General features: G+C 36.4%; 1 protein-coding gene across 2 annotated transcripts in view; it reads left to right on the plus strand.

The window, feature by feature from the left end:
• The window catches only part of LOC150080687 (plexin-A2-like), a 1,379,917-nt gene that overhangs the window by 1,346,770 nt on the left and 12,835 nt on the right, over window positions 1-20,312 (plus strand). For both annotated transcript variants that reach the window (XM_090381876.1, XM_090381877.1), the window contains one exon: window positions 14,584-14,658. In XM_090381876.1, coding sequence (XP_090238002.1) covers window positions 14,584-14,658 — 75 coding nt within the window. The remainder of the gene's footprint in view (window positions 1-14,583; window positions 14,659-20,312) is intronic.

The following is a 20,312-nucleotide window of genomic DNA, read 5'->3' on the forward strand; positions in this document are numbered from 1 at the left end:
CAAAAGTTTGGCCATTCTCAGACAGCATGCCATGGAGATACTATATGTCTGAACTGCGGGTGCAAAAATCACACGCAAGCAGAATGCAAGACTCCAACCCCACACTGTCCTAATTGTAGTGGCAAGCATCTAGCTTACTACAAAGATTGTGAACTATGGTAGATAGGGAAAAAAATACAAAAATATAAAATTGAAAATAAAGTCTCTTACCAAGAAGCGAAAAAACAGGTCAACTTAAATATACCAAAACACACTTATGCTTCTACTATTTACAGACACGAATCAGTGGCATGTCAGACAGAAGTATCCATCTCTCCAAAAATATCAATATCAGACTGGACTCGAGCAGTACTCTCAGTCCAGTATCCATCTAAACTAAATTCAGTAGACCAAAGCAATAATACGCCACTCACAATTCCATCCCAGAGACCTCTGCATTGTCAGATCGCAGAAAATTTACAAAGATCGTATCCTGTTTAGGCGAAACAAGCATGGATACAGATGATACTATCAGTCAATAAGAAATGCTTGAAATACATGCAGAAGATAATATCGACAATAGTAATGAATCAGGACGTCCCACTTTTCCCTGAAAAGAAAAATCAAAACCATAGCATTAGTAGAGGCATTTGATGCAAGAAAACAAGCTTATGCAGCATCAGCCAAAAAAAAAAAAAATAACCACTTCCAAATACCTGTCCAGCTGAACCTTAAACTTATTTAGGCTATCAACTTCCACGACAAGGGATGGAAGTCTGTTCCACCAACCAACCACCCTCTGGCTAAAGGCAAATTTCCACACGTCTATCCTACATCTGTCTTTCCTCAATTTGAATTTATGCCCTCTCAGGTGATTATTCTGAGCAAGAGGGAGAATCCCATCAGCATTGAGCATGCTCAAACCATTCAAGGCTTTGTACACCTCTATCAGATCATCTCGCTGGTGCCTAGTCTCCAGACACTGTAATTTGCTAATTTGCAAAACTTAAGCCTTTCTTCATAAGAGCCTTTGTTCCATTCACTAATCTTGTTGCCCTTCTCTGTACTCGTTCCAGCAGCTCTACATCCTTCTTGAAATGAGGCCTCCAGACCTGTATACAGTACTCTAGGTGTGGTCTGACCATTGCCTTATACAAGGGAATAATCACCTCCTTATCCCTGCTAGAAAAATTCCTATATATCATTGACAATACTCCATGAGCTACTCTTGCAGCCCGTCTGCACTGCTCAGAGAACTTCATATCTGCCTGCACAACCACCCCCAGGTCCTTTTCATTCTCTACCACTGTCAGTGTAGTACCACAGAGTTGATACATTGCTCTGAGGTTGCTGTTTCCCATATGTAGTACTTTACATTTGTCAATGTTAAACTTCATTTGCCACCTCTCAGCCCATCTGCTCAACCTTTCCAGATCCTGTTGCAGCAGCATAGTGTCAGTAGTGTCCTTGACAACCCTGCCAACCTTCGTATCGTCTGCAAACTTGGACATTAAGCTTGATATACCATCATCAATATCATTTATAAATACAGAAAACAATAATGGACCCAATACTGAACCCTGAGGGACTCCACTAATAACATTAGTCCACGATGAGCAGTGTCCATTGATTACCACTCTCTGTCTTCTCCCCCTCAACCACCCCTTTATCCATAGCAGCAATTTGCCTCTAATGCCACACTGCTCCAATTTGTGCAGCAGTCTTCCATGTGCAACAGTATCAAAAGCCTTTCTAAGATCCAAGTATATAATATCAAAGTTATTCCCCGCATCCAGTTCTTTTGTGACTGTATCATAGTATCCAATCAGATTGGTCAGGCAAGACTTCCCCTTAACAAAACCATGCTGTGTCCGAGCTATAACTGAAGTCTTGTCTAGATGATCCTGCAGTGCTTCTTTAACCAGTGCCTCCATTAATTTTCCGGGAACAGAAGTTAAACTCACAGGTCTATAATTACTTGTGTCAGCCTTTGATCCTCCTTTGTGAATTGGGGTCACATTTGCACATCTCCAGTCCATGGGTACCTCACCTGAGTCCAAGGAAGCTCTCATAATTATGGCTAAGGGTTTGCTTACTTCCTTTGCTGTCTCCTTTAATATAACTGGATAGATCCCATTCCACATGTGGAATGCTGCCATTCCACAATACCAAGTCAGGAAAAGGTGAAAATTAAATTATTGGTGGAATGAAAAGTGACACAATGCAAAAAAAAAGAGAAAAACAAAGCATGGAATCAATTCCACAAACATCCAACCACTTCCAATCTTATTAATTATAAGTAACTTAGAGCAAGAGCCTGTTATATCAGATGAAAAGCAAAAAAAAGAACCTTGGATAAATTTGCTTCCTCAGTTAATAAAAATACAGACATCAGACTGATCTGGAATGAGATAAAACTGTTAAGTGGCAAATTTCCTCCAACATCTACTCCACTAATTAACTGGAATGGACAGGAACTCTCTACTTCTGCAGAAATCGCAAATGCACTAGAATCTGTATTTTCTCAGTTGTCCTCCTCAACTGCTTATGACCAATCATTTCAAAAAATTAAAGATGGAACTGAAAAACCAAACTGAATTTAACTTAACATATAATCAACCATTCACCATGGCTGAACTGCAGCATGCTCTTACCAACACAAGGAACAGTGCTGGTGGTCCTGATGGGATATTTTATGTAATGCTCAAAATTTTGATCCAAAATCACACTCATCACTGCTGATGTTCTTCAATCGAATCTTCACTGAACATACATTCCCAACCTCCTGGCATCATTCCTATGTACTGGCTATCCTAAAACCTGGTAAAGACTATTCTGTTCCTCATAATTACAGACCAATTTCACATACCAGCTGTCTGAGAAAAAACCCTCGAAAAAATGATTCATCGGCGTCTGACTTGGTATCTTGAGTCCCAAAATTTGATCAGTAACAATCAATTTGGATTCAGAAAAAATCGATCATCATTGGACCTTATGATTAAAGCCGAAGAAAACATCTGAAATGCATTCATCAAAAAAGAGCATCTCATTGTGGCCTGTCTGGATATTGAGAAAGCCTTTTACACCACATGGCGTTTCAGCATCTTAAAGGATCTACATTCTCTTGGCCTGAGAGGAAATCTGCCATATTTTATCCAAAATTTCCTACAACAAAGATCCTTTCAAGTTAGTTATCAGGGAACTCTCTCTAAAAACTTTGTCCAGGAAGAAGGAATCCCTCAAGGATCCATTCTCAGCACACTCTATTCGCAATTAGAATTAATCACTTAACTGAACTCCTTCCAGAAACAGTGGACTCATATCTTTATGCCGATGGTCTCACAATCTACTGCCACTCTAAAACATGAACTATATTGAGAGACAATTGCAGATATCAATAAATCAGATCCAGATTTGGATGATACAAAACGGTTACAGACTATCCAGCCAGAAGTCGACTGCCATTCACTTCTGTACCATCCGTAAAATGCATCCTGACCCTGAACTCCAGTTGGACAACCATCCTATTCCAATTACAAAATAGTATTTGTCTGCTTGGCTTAATTTTTGACAGCAAGTTAAACTATCAAAAACACATTGAACATCTCCGGACAGCTTGTCAAAAAAAAATGAACATACTCATAGCCTTATCAGCAACAACCTGGAGAGCAGATCGTCACATCTTGCTTCACTTATATAGATCCATAATCAGATCTCGACTGGACTATGATGCGCCTATCTTCGATTCTGTTAGGGAAAGTGCTTTATCTCGCTCCAACCCTATTCAACTGTTAGAATAGCCCTAAGTGCATTCAGAACATCTCCAGTGCAAAGTCTGTATGTCAAAGCCTATGAAGCTCCTCTAAAGATCAGAAGAAAGATGTTATTACTGAACTATGCAACCAAGATTCAAAGCCAGTCGACCCATCCTAATTGGTCAATACTTAATGATCCGCAACTCATGACCTTTTATAGAAACAAACCACAATCAACTAGGCCTGCAGGTATTAGGTTAATGGAACTAGCAGAAAACTAGAATATACAACTCAATAAAGTCCACCAAGAACCTATAGATCACATTCCTCCATGGTCTGTCATCATGCTGTCTTGTGACAATTATTTCCACCAATGGGGAAAACACTCTTTAATGGGTATTAACATCCAACAGCTGCACATTGCACATATACAATGTTATCCTGACTTCGCTAAAATATATACTGAGGGATCGAAGTCCAAGAGTGGAACAGGTGCAGCAGCGGCATTCCACGACACTACCATTACTGCATCACTTCCAACAGAATGCAGTAGTTACACCACTGAATTATATGCCATAAAGGTTGCTCTGGAAAACATTTTCCATCTCTCAATCCAAAAGAGTATAATCTACACAGACTTGCAAAGTGCCCTATTAGCAATGCAAAAGATTTCCCCAACTACTCATCCATTACTACAGCTCATCAGATCAGAGTTGATTCATCTCAGAGATCATCATCAAAAGGTTGTCTTCTGCCGCCAGGCCATACTGGAATACCAGGAAACAAAATTGCAGATGTTGCTGCCAAGCATCCATCCAGCACAGCCCAATGAATTTTCTGGTCCCGTTCAGTGATTACAAAATGCATATACGAAATATATGTAAGGAACGATGGACACTTCAGTGGCAAATGCATACACATAACAAACTCCTTGAAATTGAAGCTGTACTGCAATTATGGACCTCCAATTTCCGCACAGACAAGAAGAGGTAGTAAAGTGAACACTTTAGTGAGCATGTCATATGTATCTAACTCTAATAAGGTTTTTCAAGTGCCAGAAATATGAACATTTGCAAATGACCTGCCTCAGTGTTCTTGTATATGCCGAATGTGGTGCCAAATAAAATTACACTGCATTCAGCCATAAAACCCTTATGTGTTAACTGCCTCCCTGCATACTTTCAAGCATGCCAGAAATGGAAGGAAGAAAAGGAAATACAAAGATTTGAGGCACAGATGAACATATATCAGGAAGCAGGAAATGCAGTGAAACCTATAAATAGCAACAAAACTCATATGCTCAGAAGAAGGTTGCAGGGTGATGTTCTATTGAAACCCAAACAGCCATTTACTCCAATTGCTGGTGCCTCCGTAGCCAGGTGGGCAGGAGCAGCAGTGCGTAGCACACGCTTCTTGATTAGACCGGGGTTCGAGCCCATGGCCACCAAATACGGAGGATGTGGAAAGGTCGGAATGACCACCGCATATCCCCGGAGCAATATGGCCTTAGTTGCTAATGCTCCTAAAAACCAAAACAACAACAACTCCAATTGCTGATTCTATTTATTAAGCTCACAAAAACCCCCTCACATAAAGGTGCCAATCAGCTGCTATTCATACATCAGTACCCCCCTGCTGCATCCCCTCTACCAAAACCCAGTGGTAAAGGACTTAACTAATACAATAAAAGATGGATATTCAGGTCAATGATGTTACAGACACAGACAGTTGTGTTCTTGGAACTCTGAGGAGGAAGTAATGGACACAGGACAGCATCCATATTTCCCCAAAAAAAATTATAAATCCCAGACTGAGTAGAAAAAGCCCTGAAACTTTGAAAACCAAAACCAGCTGACAGCTGTCACAAGATTTACAGTTTCCATAATACTGCCAGTGCTCAACCAACACCTGGCAATTTGATAGAGGAACGAAAAATGGGTGACAGCATCCATACTCTCCCCCCCCCACCCCAAAAAAAAAAGATAAATCCAAGACAGATGAATAAGCCCTGAATGCGTCAAAAGCCAACTGGCAGAGCCACCACAAGATTCGCAATTTCCATAATACTGCCAGCCCTCGACTTACCTGACAATTTAAAATCTATCTTACATCCATTGTCCATGTTGAATAAGTACTTCATATGGACCACATGCTACCATGCAGGGAGGAACTGCCAATTGCTAAAACATGGGGTGATCATAATGTTTTGACTGCACAATATATGTGACCAGAAGCTCTGTAAGCTCTAGAAGTATGCACAGTCACAAATTACTTGTTATGGTGCTTTTCCATATGCTCAGTGTGGTGCAAAGCATCATGGAATTACATTATGTTCAGCTCTAAAACATACGTGTTAATTTCAAACTCTCAAACATACTAGTAGTGGAACAATGAAAAAGAGATACAAAGAGTAAAGGCAAAGCTGAAGATATCATACCAGAAAAGTGGTGAAATAGATAAATAGCAGTAAAATTTTCATATGCTGAGAAAGTTGCAGGGAGATGTTCCATCAAAACACAAGCTGAAATTACTGTTCCACCTGAAGAGCCATTTATTCCTATTGCATGCTATTTTTTAAACTTGCACAAATATGCACAGAAAACCCGTCAGCTTCCACTCATATTAATATTTCCTTGCATTCCACTTTTAAGAAAACTAAATGGTAAAAGAAAACCACAGAAATTTGAAGTGCCTCTTGTAACAAGAAAAAAGAAAATGGATGGTGAGGTGAAGGAGGTACCAGATGACTCAGCCTTAGAACTCATTACAGAGGAAAAAATAGACCCAGAATAGCATCTATCCACTCCCAAAAAAAAAAAAAAAAAAAATTTAATTAATAAATAAACACTCAGCGCTTCATAATGTCAACTAATGGCTCCATCAACTTTGGCATTGATGGTGGCATTGGTTAGCTTCTAAAGTGCTGAGTTGGCTTCTAAATAATGGCTAAATTGATATAGTGGAGCTGCCGTGGTTTCTGATGGTATTTTAATGATATCAAGGCACTGTACCATAGGCACAAACCAGTTTGCCTTTGTTTGCAGGAAACATATCTAAAGCAAATGAGGGCCCTACTTTGTGGAATGTCAGTATAATGTGCAAACAAAATAGAGGATGGACTTTCTTGTGGTGAAGTCACCATTCTTTACATTATAAGAATCAGCCAGGAACCCATCAATAATGCAGTGACTTACATTACAGCAGGTAGTATCCATGCAGCAGTAATTGCAATTTCCAGAACAACTACACAGTTTCCACCAAAATCTTAATGTTGCTCAGAATGCACAACAACAACATAAAGGGAGAAAAAAAAAAAAAAAGCTCAAAGCAAGGCTAGGGGAATGTTCCAATGATATCTTGCCACAGAAAATCTAAGTCCTTTAAATATGCATCTGCCAAAGTAACTATATATATATTTGATGTTTAAGTATGTTCATTCTTCTAGATTTGCTCACAAGGAGGTGCACAAAAGTGATTAATTTAGAAAAAGAATACAAAATTAAAATTTTCTCTGATCTTTATTGACAAGCAAACTCCACAGCTACCTTCAAATCTGAAAGAGTTGAAGAGAAAGAAGATAAAATGGCAAATGATTTTCTCTTCTGTGAAGGTTTCTTGTAGGAACTATTTGATTATTGTCAATGTGGGGTGCAGCACAATTCTACATAAAAATTGTTTCCATTGACCACATTTGTTAATCTCTGAGATAATTTTGGTCTATAGTATATTAAGATAAAGCATGCTGTTAATTGTGCATGTCTCAAAATACCCTTGATTGTTAATGATTTCAAAGAAAAAAGGCCCAGTAATTAATAATTGCATGTACACACTGCATAATCCACCAAACTATAACCTTTAATGGGTGGGATGAGTCCTCAGTGCATATGAGAGTTTTCTCTAACCCAAATTTGACATTTTATGCCTATCACAGATCCATCATTATGAAAGTGTGCTTCGTCCACAGGACATTAAATAACCATTCTGGAATTTGTGCAGTCTTGTTAATCAGCCAACAGGTAAATTCACGACAGCTTTGATAATCTTGTAGTTCCAGTCAATGTAATTGTTGTACCATGCTCCAGGAAATACCAGTCACATGAGATATATGGCAGGCACTAGATAATCTCAGTGAATTTGATCAGACTTGTTATTGCACCTCATCAGTTCTTTATGTAATGCCAATGGATTACCACTTCTAGGTTTAGGAGTTAGGTAATCTTCTTTGAAATGCTGTTTGTTTGTTTGTTATTTGGTTTTTAGGAGCATTAGCAACTAAGGCCATATTGCCCCGGGGATATGCGGTGGTCATTCTCTGACCTTTCCGCATCCTCTGTATTTGGTGGTCGCGGCCTCGAACCCCAGTCTAATCAAGAAGCGTGTGCTACGCGCTGCTGCTCCTGCCCACCTGGCTATGGAGGCGCCTCTTTGAAATGCCTTATAATATTTAATATAGTTCTTTTCAAACAAGGAAGCATTAAGATATTTTTCTGCCTTGATGTGCTCTAAGAACTGCAATAGCACTGTTGCCATTCTTGCAGTAAAGTTTAATTAAAAGTGCTTCATCTTTAGGCAGTATTTTAAAGTGAACTTGACTAGACCTGGTTACTTAAGTTAGGGTTATTGCCTCAAGCTTTTTATCTTGACAATAAGACCACAAACAAATACTGGAATTCTCCAATTCCAGACCCATTCCTTTTTATAATGAATGCAAAAGCTAATTCGTTTTTTGGAGGGATTAAATTGCCTCCCCCCCCGGTCAAATTTTAAACAGTTTTTTTTATTGTTTTGAAAAAATCCCACTATACTGATTACAATAAAGCAGAAAAATATTTTTTGATAACTTTCATTATTAATTTTTAAAAGTGGAAAAGGACATCACAACCACCCTATATTTATTCAAAGATTATTTGAGGTACCTATTTCCATATTTGCCACAAGGTGCATTTCTTTTCCTGGAAAACATGCCCTAAAATTCCCCTGAAGTGTTAGTGTTATAATCTGAATGTATACTAAATGCATGCTTTTTTTTTTTTAAGATTAGACTGTATTGCAGAGGGTGGTAGCCAACCCTGCAGCACAACCCATGCACAGCTCTTGCTAGTGGCACACCTACTGATTGAAAAAAATAAAATAAAATAACTAAAATAAAAAATCTGAAATTAATATATAGTTTAAATTTACACTTCAGTGATGGTAACCGATGATTCATATTTAATGCTTTCTTTTTAGAATTAATTTAATGCATGTAAGGCATTAGTGATCTCCTCGTGACATCATTCTGCAAAAAACAAATATATATTTGATAACCTATATTAATTTTATTTTATAAAAGTAAAATTATTTAATTTTTTATTACATATATAGTAATTCATAGTTAGCAAAACATTGGTTAGCATGGAACAGTAGTGTTATTGAGTATCAATTCTATTAGCTTATGGATATGCACCTAGGTGGAACACTGCAGGAGAAGGTGAGCCATCCTCTGGTTATTGCTTAACACATGCTGGTGAGGTCTTATGTGTCTCACTAGAACTTAGAACTTTATTGTCCTTTATTATCCAAAAAAAAAACACACATTTTTCTGAAACGGATTACAGAGAATTACTAGTAGCTTTACCTTACCTTCAATATATGAGATGCCCGGAAACACAAAACTTTGCTTCTTCTTGCTAAGATCTGCATATGTAAATCTGCAGATCTTAACATAACACAATCAATCCAAATTACTGGTATTAGAAATCATTTGATTGATCATATGCATGATTTCTAATACCAGTAATCAATAAATCCCTTCTATAAAACAATCACTAGTGGAGAAAGAAAAAATCTCAGCCCATTGCTCTGTTGCATGCAGTACAGTACAGTATTTTTAATTGGTTATAAACTTGTAGTCCTTATGATATGGATATAAAGCAAAAGATTTTGGGCACTGTTGGCCTCAAATTGGAGGTATTAAATTATGTAAAATAACATAGAAACAGGTCAGTCAGCTGAAAGACAATTTCTGTCCTCCTCCATCTAATGGGCCTATTATTAGGGAAAAGGCTTTGGTGGTTGCGAAATCTATGGGAGTAAATGAGTTCAAAGCTTCTGTGGGATGGCTAGACAAGTTCAAAACTCGGCATAAAATTTTTTGGAAAAACCGTAAGTGGTGAAGGTGGATCTGTTGATACTGGGGTTGTAACAGAGTGGACCATCAAATTGGAAGATTTATGTCGTGATTTTGAAGCTAAGAATATTTACAACTGTGATGAAACAGGGTTGTTTTTTAAAGCTCTTCCTGAAAAAACAATGAGTCTAAAAAACGAAAAGTGCCAGGGTGGAAAAATTTCTAAGGAACGCTTGACTGTACTATTGTGTACAAATATGCTAGTAGACTTTGAACAACCTCTTGTTATAGGAAAACCACAAAATCCTTGTTGTTTCAAGGGCATAAAGTTGAATCTTTTGAATGTTGACTGGAAGTCTAATAAAAAAGCGTGGATGACACAAGATATCATGAGCGAATGGATAAGTCACTTTAACCAAAACATGATTCGTCAAAACAGAAAAATTATTCTTTTCATGGATAATGCTGCATCTCACCTGCACATTGAATTGTCCAACATTCAAATCGTTTTTCTGCCACCAAACACATCTGCAGAGTGTCAGCCCTTGGATCAAGGGATAATAAAAAATTTTAAACTTTACTACAGAAAACGTGTTTTAAGACATCTCATTGCAAACATGAACGATGTAACATGTGCGAGTGACCTTGCAAAGAAACTCAGCATCCTAGATACGATTCAATGGATTTCCTCTTCAGTAAATGCAATTAGAAAACAAACTGTTGTGAACTGTTTTGTAAAGTCTGGCTTCTCAAACGCAAAAATTGAAGTTGTGAACAGTAATGTGGAGCACCAAGAAGAACAAGAACTTCAACATCTATTGATAATACACGATACTTCTGCTACAAGTGACCCTGGCTACAAAGATATAGACTCGAACCTCACTACAGAAGATGGTGCTCTAGATATCAATGACATTATCATCGATATTTTTCAAGAAGTTCCTCACGAGGATGAAGAAATGGAAGGAGGTCATTCTGTCGAAGAACATATTAACGACGAACCACCGATGAAAATATAAGAAGCGCTCATACAAATCAATCGTTTAAAAATGTTTTTCACCGCTGAAGAAGATACTGAAGGACTTTCGATGGTTTCTTCATGCCAAACAAATGTTGAAAACAAAATTATCAGCTGGAAGAAGGTGCAGAAGAAAATAAGTGATTACTGTATGTATTTTTCTTAAGATAAAGTCATAATATGCATAGCACAATTGTATGTATATTATTTACAAAAATATTGTGCAAAATCTGTATATAATTTAATTTAATTTTACATTAAACGTTTAACGATATTTCTTTCTCTTGTGTATGTAATTATATATTATTTACAAAAATATTGTTCAAAATCTGTATATATTTTAATTTAATTTTACATTAAACGTTTAACGATTTTTCTTTCTTTCTTTTTTTTTTTCTCCCTCAGACTTAGTGTTAGCAGACACTTCTCTCTAACGGACAAATTTTCGTTCCCCATGGCTGTCCGTTAAAGGGAAGTTTCACTGTATATGCATATACACCTAATTCTGTTTTTACACGATAGATACGTTCCTGAAAAATACGTGTAAAAAAAATTCGTGTAAAAAAAGACATTGTATTTATGGAAGAAAAGAAGATTGGTTCAGGATCTAAAAAAATCAGTAAAAATAATTAAAAAAAAAACACAAAATATTCGTTTTAAGCTTATTATTTTATTTCAACAAAATACACATGTAATAATATGTAATTAAAATGTACTAAAATAAATTTGTATGCATATGAAATGAAAAAAAATTCTTCATGAACAAAAAAAATCTGTTTTACATATAACAAGATTTTATTCATTTTCCACTTTCTGATAATAAACGGCGCATACGTTTGCGTACGACTGGAATATCATTGCCATCACTAGAAATGTTGTGGACATCGTCTTCTTCCTCTATTAATGAAATTCTTTCTGTGATCTCTTCAGCAAAATCAGCACGAATCTCCTCTGGTGCTGATGTTTCACCGGTTTTACGAACAAATTCAGTTATTAATCGTTGTGTTCGTGTTTTGGTTAGTCCGTTATATAATTCTCTGTAAGAGGCTGTCAACAACTTCAGTTCGCGTTGAAACTTCCCAGCGCGTTCCTCATTAGGGTCATGTTTGACAAAATGATTACCTAATTTTCTAGCCAGTTCCAGACCTTCTTTTATTAAATCTGCATTTAGAACAGGATCATTTTCTTCATTATCACTACGTTCTGTGGGATAAGGAGTCCCAAGGACAACCTCTAATATTTCATCTTCGCTTAGGGCTTTGTCGGTTAACAATTCATCAATATCTTCAAACAATAGATCATCGAATCCTTCTCCACCAATTTTGTGTGCCATTGTAATGATGTTGGGAAATTCGGTCGTATTAGGGATGATGGGATCTTTGCTTTTTACACATTGTGGCCAAACCGCTTTCCAACACGCATTTAAAGTTGCTGGTTTTAATTCAGTTAACGCTAATCCAACTTGATTGATACAATCCATAATTGAAAATTTCTTCCACACATCAATGACTGTTAGTGTTTCATCATTCAGTTTGTCCAAAACGTGTTGGAATGTTCGTTTTACGTAATATGTTTTAATTGTCGCAATTATACCTTGGTCTAGCGGTTGTATCAAAGATGTAGTATTAGGTGGCAGAAATAAAATTTGTACGTTTGGGTGTTCCAAGACAGGATGGCCGGGTGCATTGTCAAGAATCAGAAGAACTTTAAATTCGAGACCTTTCAAATTCATATAACGTCTGACTTCTGGGACGAAACATTTGTTGAACCATTCTGTAAAAATAGTAGTGGTCACCCAGGCCTTCTTGTTTGCCATCCAGTGAACAGGCAATTTATTGATATCTACACCTTTCATTGAACGTGGGTTTAGGGCTCGATCTCCTGAAGCGTTGGAGGAAAATAATAAGGTCACACGATCCTTAGCTACCTTAAAACCACCAGCAGTTTTCTGCGATTTGGCTACATTTGTACGTTCTGTTCGGCATTCGTTTCAGGAAGAAACCAGTTTCATCTGCATTCCACACTTGATCAGGAGTGTATCCTCCATCTTCAATAATTTTTGCAAGTTCCTGCGGGAATACTTTAGCAGCCGATTCATCTGCAGATGCAGTTTCACCTTTAATTTTTATATTATGAAGAGCATTCCTTTTAAGAAACCCTGTCATCCAACCTGTACTCGCAGAAAATTCATACTTTCTGTTTAACTGAGATGAAGTGCTTGGCTCCTTTTCTTTAATGTCTGTAAATTCTTAGTGCTGTTTGCTTGATGGCATTTCCATCTACTGGTACTCTTTTTTGTGACTGATCTTCTATCCACATTACCAGGGCCTTTTCCATTTTTTCCTTGACAATATCTCTTGTATATGGTGATGAATTAACACTTACTTTTGTTCCAGAACATACCGACTTCCTAATTGCAGCTTCATTTTTCTTAATAGTTCTTACAGTAGCTTCATGTACACCAAAATGCCTTCCTACAGACGTAGCCCCTTGTCCAGTTGCAAGACGATCTAAAATTTGAATTTTAAGTTCCAAAGAAATCGCTTTCCTTTTCATTTTGGTAATAGGCGAATTATTCGACATTATATAAGGGCTACCGAAAAATATCTCAGTTATAATTAATAAAAAAAGGTATGAAAATTTTGTAAACTTACAATTTATTGACTATCGGCAAAATTAATAAATTTATATGTGCACAAATTTCACTAAAGATTCTTTCACTTTGAAATAGAGCTTACTACTACATGTCTGCTGAAGATACAATGCACGAATACCGTAGATGTGCACAAAATTAATAAAAACGTTGATGATTCATAGATACCTAGACGTAAACATTGGTAAGCAAAAGCACGCGTTTCAAAATGCAAACACTGGCTGTTATCCAATCTATTGATGCGTGTAATATAGAAATGATACTAATATGCCACAAATAAAAAAAAAATTTCTTAGAATTTAGGCAAAAAAAAAATTCATAGAAATCGTGTTAAATCAAAATGACTCGCGTAAAAAGAGAATGAAATATTTATTTTGAATTCGTGTTAAACCAAATTCGTGTAAAAAAAGTTCGTGCAAAAACAGAATTAGGTGTATATATATATTGCATATACAGTGAAACTATATGTTTTTCTGTGTGTATATATGTATGAATATGGTTTTCTGAAAAGAAATTTCAAAGTTTTATGTTTAAAACAACTGAACTTTATTCTTATTATTTTTACATAAATATATAATAATAACTTTATTTATCATCAATTTGCTATACCTAGAGGAAATAATTTGACCAGTTCTAGAGGGTCCATTTCGTGGACCCCCTGAAACTGGTATGCAGACCCTTAGGAGTCTGCGGACCATTCGACCAGCGTTTCCCAGTTTGAGAAATGCTGGTCTAATGCATCTTATCAACTGACAAATACAGTAATTCTTTCTGATTTGCTTCACAACTGATGATGTATGAAGTTTATATTATGTGCAAATTTCAGTTTGCCATCATAGAGAATGATGCATTCACACTACTTTTATGATAATTATATACCTTTCATAGTTTGAGTCTTTTTAGCTCTAAAAAAAGTTGTAATTTAAAACCAAACAAAATTTACTGTAACTTGCAAATTGTATATGATCAAATTAAAATAAGACTATAACTTTGATTATTCCTAAAATTAACAGTTGTTGTGATTGCAGTATGTATATGCTCTTTGTTGTTGTTTTTTTTTTTTTGCCAGTTACATGCTCATGAGTTCAATACCAATGTAGCCTTGTATGATCTATATAGCTATGCAGTGAAGTACAGTGATCAGGTAAGGTTTGTCCTTTTAATCTGAATTGTTTAACATTTGTCAAAGTGTGAAATGCAGCACATACTTTGGAAAATCCAAAGAAACTCTGATATACACTGATAGCAAAAATGCAGACAAAACTGTGGCAGTTTCTTCCACTTTCTCAATAGTAGTATCCCTTCTGACAATACTGTATCTACACTGCAAACTCACCATTTCACTCAACCTCTAATATATACAGACTCTTTAAGTGCAGTTACTGCCATTCAGACCAAAATCTCTTATTCTCATCCTGTTCTGAAAAAGATCTGATGTAAGTTATTCCACTTCTACACATGCAATCAGTCATCATCTTCTGGATACTAAACTATATCAGTATAATATTTTTTTTATGCTGACCATTCAATTAAATAACCTGAAATTGTACATACCTAGAATTTTCAGATCCCTACAATAACATCAAAAAAAATTTCCGCCCTTCATTTACCCCCTTAGTTTCTGTTTCTTAGCTAACAATTCAACCTAAATACTAACCACCTCTTCTCAATATACCACTGCAGATTTATTCAAGATGAGTACAGTTTTTTAAGCAATTGCTATTCTATTATTACTTCAAAAAAAATAAAAAGCAGTGGTTAATCTCAGAACCAGTGACAGACTCCCACAGTTCAAACACGAACAATAATTACGGACGTTTTAGCTTTAGGAAAAACAGGCAAATAGAAATGGTTCTGGTGATGACCATTGGCACTTTTTTTTTAAAGAATTATGTTGTTCTTTGAACACTTCCTGGCAAACTAAACTAACAAAGACCTTATTGACTGTTGCCAGCGGTTAGTTTAAGGTTACTAGATATCCTAGTTTTCTGAGATCTCTCTCTCTCTCTCTCTCTCTCTCTCTCTCTCTCGGTCAGCATGTTCTCACAAACTTTCTTAAAGTGATCAACAGTGACATATTTGCCTAATCAGTGCACTATGACTGCATTAGTATGAATGTGAGTGGCATAACTGGGATTTGAATTTACTTTTTAAATGGCAATATCCCTTTTGATAGAATGCTGTACTCTGTTGCTGCAATCCAAGAGGCAAATCTGTCATTCAAGCAGAGCTCTTTAATGACAGATTTGCCATAAGGAGAACATGCACTTAGTCTGAACATGGACTATGGCAGCCAAGTATCTCTATATTAAATTTGCTACTACTCTAGAGGGACACTTTCCTTTCATTACCACATAGACCACCTCTGAGATGTGCACTGCCAAGGAAATAAATCAAATGATGTAAGGCTTTCTAGGTCCTGTTCAGATTTAAGCTATAAGAAGAAGGCCTGTAAAAAACAAGCCATGACATATGGTTTTTATTTATTTAATAAAGAAGTGGGAATACTATTTCAACAAGGTATTGAAATAGTTTCAGAAAATAATGCTGCACTGTATTATGGTTTTTATGCAGTGACTGTCTGGGGACATTGTTGTCTCTCTCTAGTGACAAAAAGCTGGGCTTGTGCTCTCTCTATGAGCTGACTTAAAATAACTAATATCATTTTTAATCAAATAACACCATCTAGTAGGTGAATCTATTATTCATTAAAAACTTGAAGACACTGCTGTGACTAGTCGCATTGCCAAGTGGTTTTTATCACTAAGCAGTATATCTTTACTTCAGCTGTAATTTTCTAGAGATTGTATTCTAGTTTTTTTTTTTTTTTTTTTTAAATTCCTTCAGTTTCTAAAACTCCTTATTTAAAAGCAGGTCTTCTTTAAAAAAACTTGAACAGAGCAAAAAGAAAAACTACCATTCTTTTATTTTTTCATAGTTTAGTTAATAACCCTTACTAATCTTCACTTGGTCACAATCTGCCTCCATGTAGTAACTTGGGTGAAGTAACCTTCCATACACACACGTTGACTCACTCCCTAAAACCTAATTTACCTCAGTCTGTAAAAACTGTAACCCAATAAGATGTTTTAAATGGCAATGTATGACTACTCTCAAAACCTGCAGAGGTGATTCTCCACATGCCTCAATGTGGCTCTAAAGAGCACAACCAGTCATACTGCTCTGCTGAGATGTTTTTCTGCCCAAACTGCGAAGATAAACTTCCTGCATATTCTAAGTATAAAATGCAGAAAGTAGAGAAGAAAATCCAACAGTACAGAGTGGAAAACAAGGTGATGTATATAAAGGCCTAGAAAAAGATAATAGGAAATAATACCCACTTTTTTTTTTTTTTTTTATTTATGAAAACCCCAAACACGAAAGGTATCAAAACCTATAGTACTTAGTACCATGCATGGGTTGAAGGAGAAGTATGGGGGGGGGGATGCCGGAAACTTTGCTCTAGAGACTAAACATGGATTTCACCACTTCAAGCCTCCAATAAGCAAAGTGGTGGTATTTCACCGGTTGATGAAAGTCATCTACCACCTACAGGAATACCTCTCATAGTGAAGTTTCGAACAGCATGGGTTTCGCTATAGCGCGGTTTACAAATTGAAAAAAAAATTAACTGCGTTACGCACCAATACATTTGATATGTATGTATGTATTATAATGCTAGCACGTAGGCCAATGCGTTATGGATTCAAGGCCACACTGACTGTTGTCGCAACTCCCATTATATACGGACTCTGCTGGCATTTATACATTAGTAAACACTAGATTCCGAGCGGTGAGGTCGTTGACTGTGTGTAAGCTGTACAAATATTTTTATTAAAGATTATTTTTTAAAAACGTTATGCCTTTATATGCAAATATGAATGGAAAGAAGAAAGTAATGGCGCTGAGTGGTCTTCTAGATCCAAACATCGAACGAGGTATGAAAGTAAGCCAGGCATTGCAAAATGACATTCAATGTTATAAAGAGATGTATGCAGATAAAAAGAATAAAAAAAACTGTGCAAACTAAGCTGATCAGTTATTTTTCAAAATAAAAATACAATACATACTTCACTTATACTCTTTTGATATGTAAAAAGTAAAGTAAAGTGCAGCCATTATCAACCCACTGCAGGATGGAAGCCTCCTCAACAATTCATGCTGAGGGAAATGGACCATAATCTGCCACACTGGTCCAGTGCGGGTTAGCAGATCGACCGTATTCAGCAGTCAGGGGCTTGAACCCCGGTCTACTCAAAGAGCGTGTGCTACTGCACTCCCGCTCCTGACCACTTGGCTACGGAGGCCTTGGTATATACATACTGCAATAAAAATCATTTGTACTTACTAGTATTTTTCATTTTTATCATTTTAGGTTTTTTTTTTTTTTTTTTTGCAAGAACTTCGTGTGCATCAATTTATAGTAAACAAACACCCATATATTTTTGCAACGCGACCCATATAATCAAATTGTCGGAACGCATTACATTAAAATACATACTAATAATACCTCGATCAGCACTGTTTCGCATAGCGCAGTATATTTTTGGCACGAATGTACATATATCGGGTTAAGCAGCAGCAGCAATCTGTGGAGATGCAAAAGAGAACTGTTCCCTCTAATATAACCAATGAACAGTGGACAAAAACACAACTATTCACCCAAAACTGCTGCTGAGCCTTCTGACCATGCAGAGGATCCAATCACTTCCTCTTCAACAAAAACCAAAAATACATCTGGTCAATCTCTGAGAAGATAAATCTAATACAAGTTCAGTTGCAATATTGCATCAATGATGAAATGGAAATAGGCAATTCTGCAGAGTGGGAAGAGAATATATTGGAATTACCTCCTGATAAAGACATTTAAGTTTTCCAAATATTTTGGAAAACATAATTGAGGATGGAGGCTAATGCATCAGTCCATCCACTAAACTTGGCATGTCATCTGAACATGTAAAAGTCATCTTTTGCCCTACAAACTTCATTTAAAATGTATTATTGTTGCACACTGGTACAGCTGATTGTCTTAACCAACAAGGATAAAGTAGCAAGAGTTAGATTTTTGGCAGCACTTTAACATAATGAAAGTTGTGAAGAAGATAAAAGCAGCATAAAAAGAAGTCAAGTATCAAATATGAATAGAACTTGGAGAAAACTGCAGAGCCTGATTTCATCCAGACTTCCTTGAATTTGAAGATCCAGCTCATGAAATACAAAGAAACGTAGTGGAGATTTGATATTGAGGCTGGCTTGAATAATGCTGAGGAGTCTAATGTGGTTGATTTACTTAAATTGCATGGCGAAGATTTGACTATTGAAGAACTCCTTCAGCTTGTAAACCCAAGAATAAAAGACAAGTTTGAAGAAATGCCACCACTGCAGTCCCAAAAATTAATAACAGCCTAAAAGTTCCAGGAACTCATTTAACTCATTTAGACGCTGCAGTGGCCATCTTTGCTGAGAAAGATGAAAACATGCAAAGGAGCAGCAGAGTTAACGGGGATTTAAAAAATGTATACAGATGTCAATTGAATCATTTAAACAGCCTGCCCTAAAACAGAAGAACCTCTATTGTCTGTGACCAACAAAAAATGGCGCCTCCGTAGCCAGGTGGGTAGGAGCAGCAGTGCGTAGCACACGCTTCTTTGATCAGGCCGGGGTTCGAGCCCGTGACCACCAAATACGGAGGATGTGGAAAGGTCAGGGAATGACCACCGCATATCCCTGGAGCAATATGGCCTTAGTTGCTAATGCTCCTAAAAACCAAACAAACCAACAAAAAATGACAACAGAAATGTTCATTCCTTTTTTAAGTTCTGTAATTATCCTTTCCTCCATGGTTATAGGCTTAATGGGGATGGTTCCCTCAAATAAACTAATGATCCATGAAGTTTATTCTCTTTAGATGTGTGAGAATAACTTCGATCTTCTCTTTTATTATGCTATTATATAGCTAGGTTACTCTTATGTCATTTATGCAGTTACAACTAAGTTTATTAAGTAAGCTTATATGTAAATAAAAAATAAAGTTATTTACTTAATTATGCTAAAGCAATTGTTGAATTCAAAATTTACTATTTAGATTTTTTTCAAAGAAAAAATATCATTAGTGTAACCAGTTGTTTTTGAGGAGCCTAGCCCTATTGTTAAGTGATACATAAACAGAATATGATTGAAGAGGAATATTTCAATGCAGTAATTTAAATCAAATATAATTGGAACACTTTACTGTGATCAGTGGTATCATATAGGGGTCAGTCACCCCACCCCTCATAATAATTCTGTCAGTTTCAAGCTGAAGTTTGTTTCAAGCCTTTGTTATTAAAAATAATTAAAAAATGTGAAGACAAATAAAATCCTTTTTAAGTACAGTATATATTAATAGATATTTAAATAATAATGTTCATTGTAAAATGTATTGAGCTTGAGATAGCAAAAATTCGAGATTCTAGTTATGCCCATGACTGCATTTGATTTTCATTCATGGTGATGATTCTGCTCTGAAACAAGACCAAGGCAGACTACTTGGAATTAATGCTGAATCTTACATTTAACTTACAGATAAATGCAATTCTGTCTAAGTTGCTAATACCTTTTTAAATTGTATAGCCTCACCTGAAAAGGTGAATCTACTACACATTTAAAAATCTGAGATGCCTCCAGGACATCTGTTTCAAAGCTTACTGGCTTATCATCAGATGGCCAGTGGCCTCTGCCACTGGCCAGCTAATGATACATTATTCCCAGTTTGGCATATATTAGCAATAATGTATTTTCTCTAAATGAACAGCCAAA

The sequence above is a fragment of the Mastigoproctus giganteus genome, chromosome 9 (genome assembly GCF_048544385.1).
Source record: "Mastigoproctus giganteus isolate SK-2022 chromosome 9, ASM4854438v1, whole genome shotgun sequence".
Lineage (NCBI taxonomy): Eukaryota > Metazoa > Arthropoda > Arachnida > Uropygi > Thelyphonidae > Mastigoproctus > Mastigoproctus giganteus.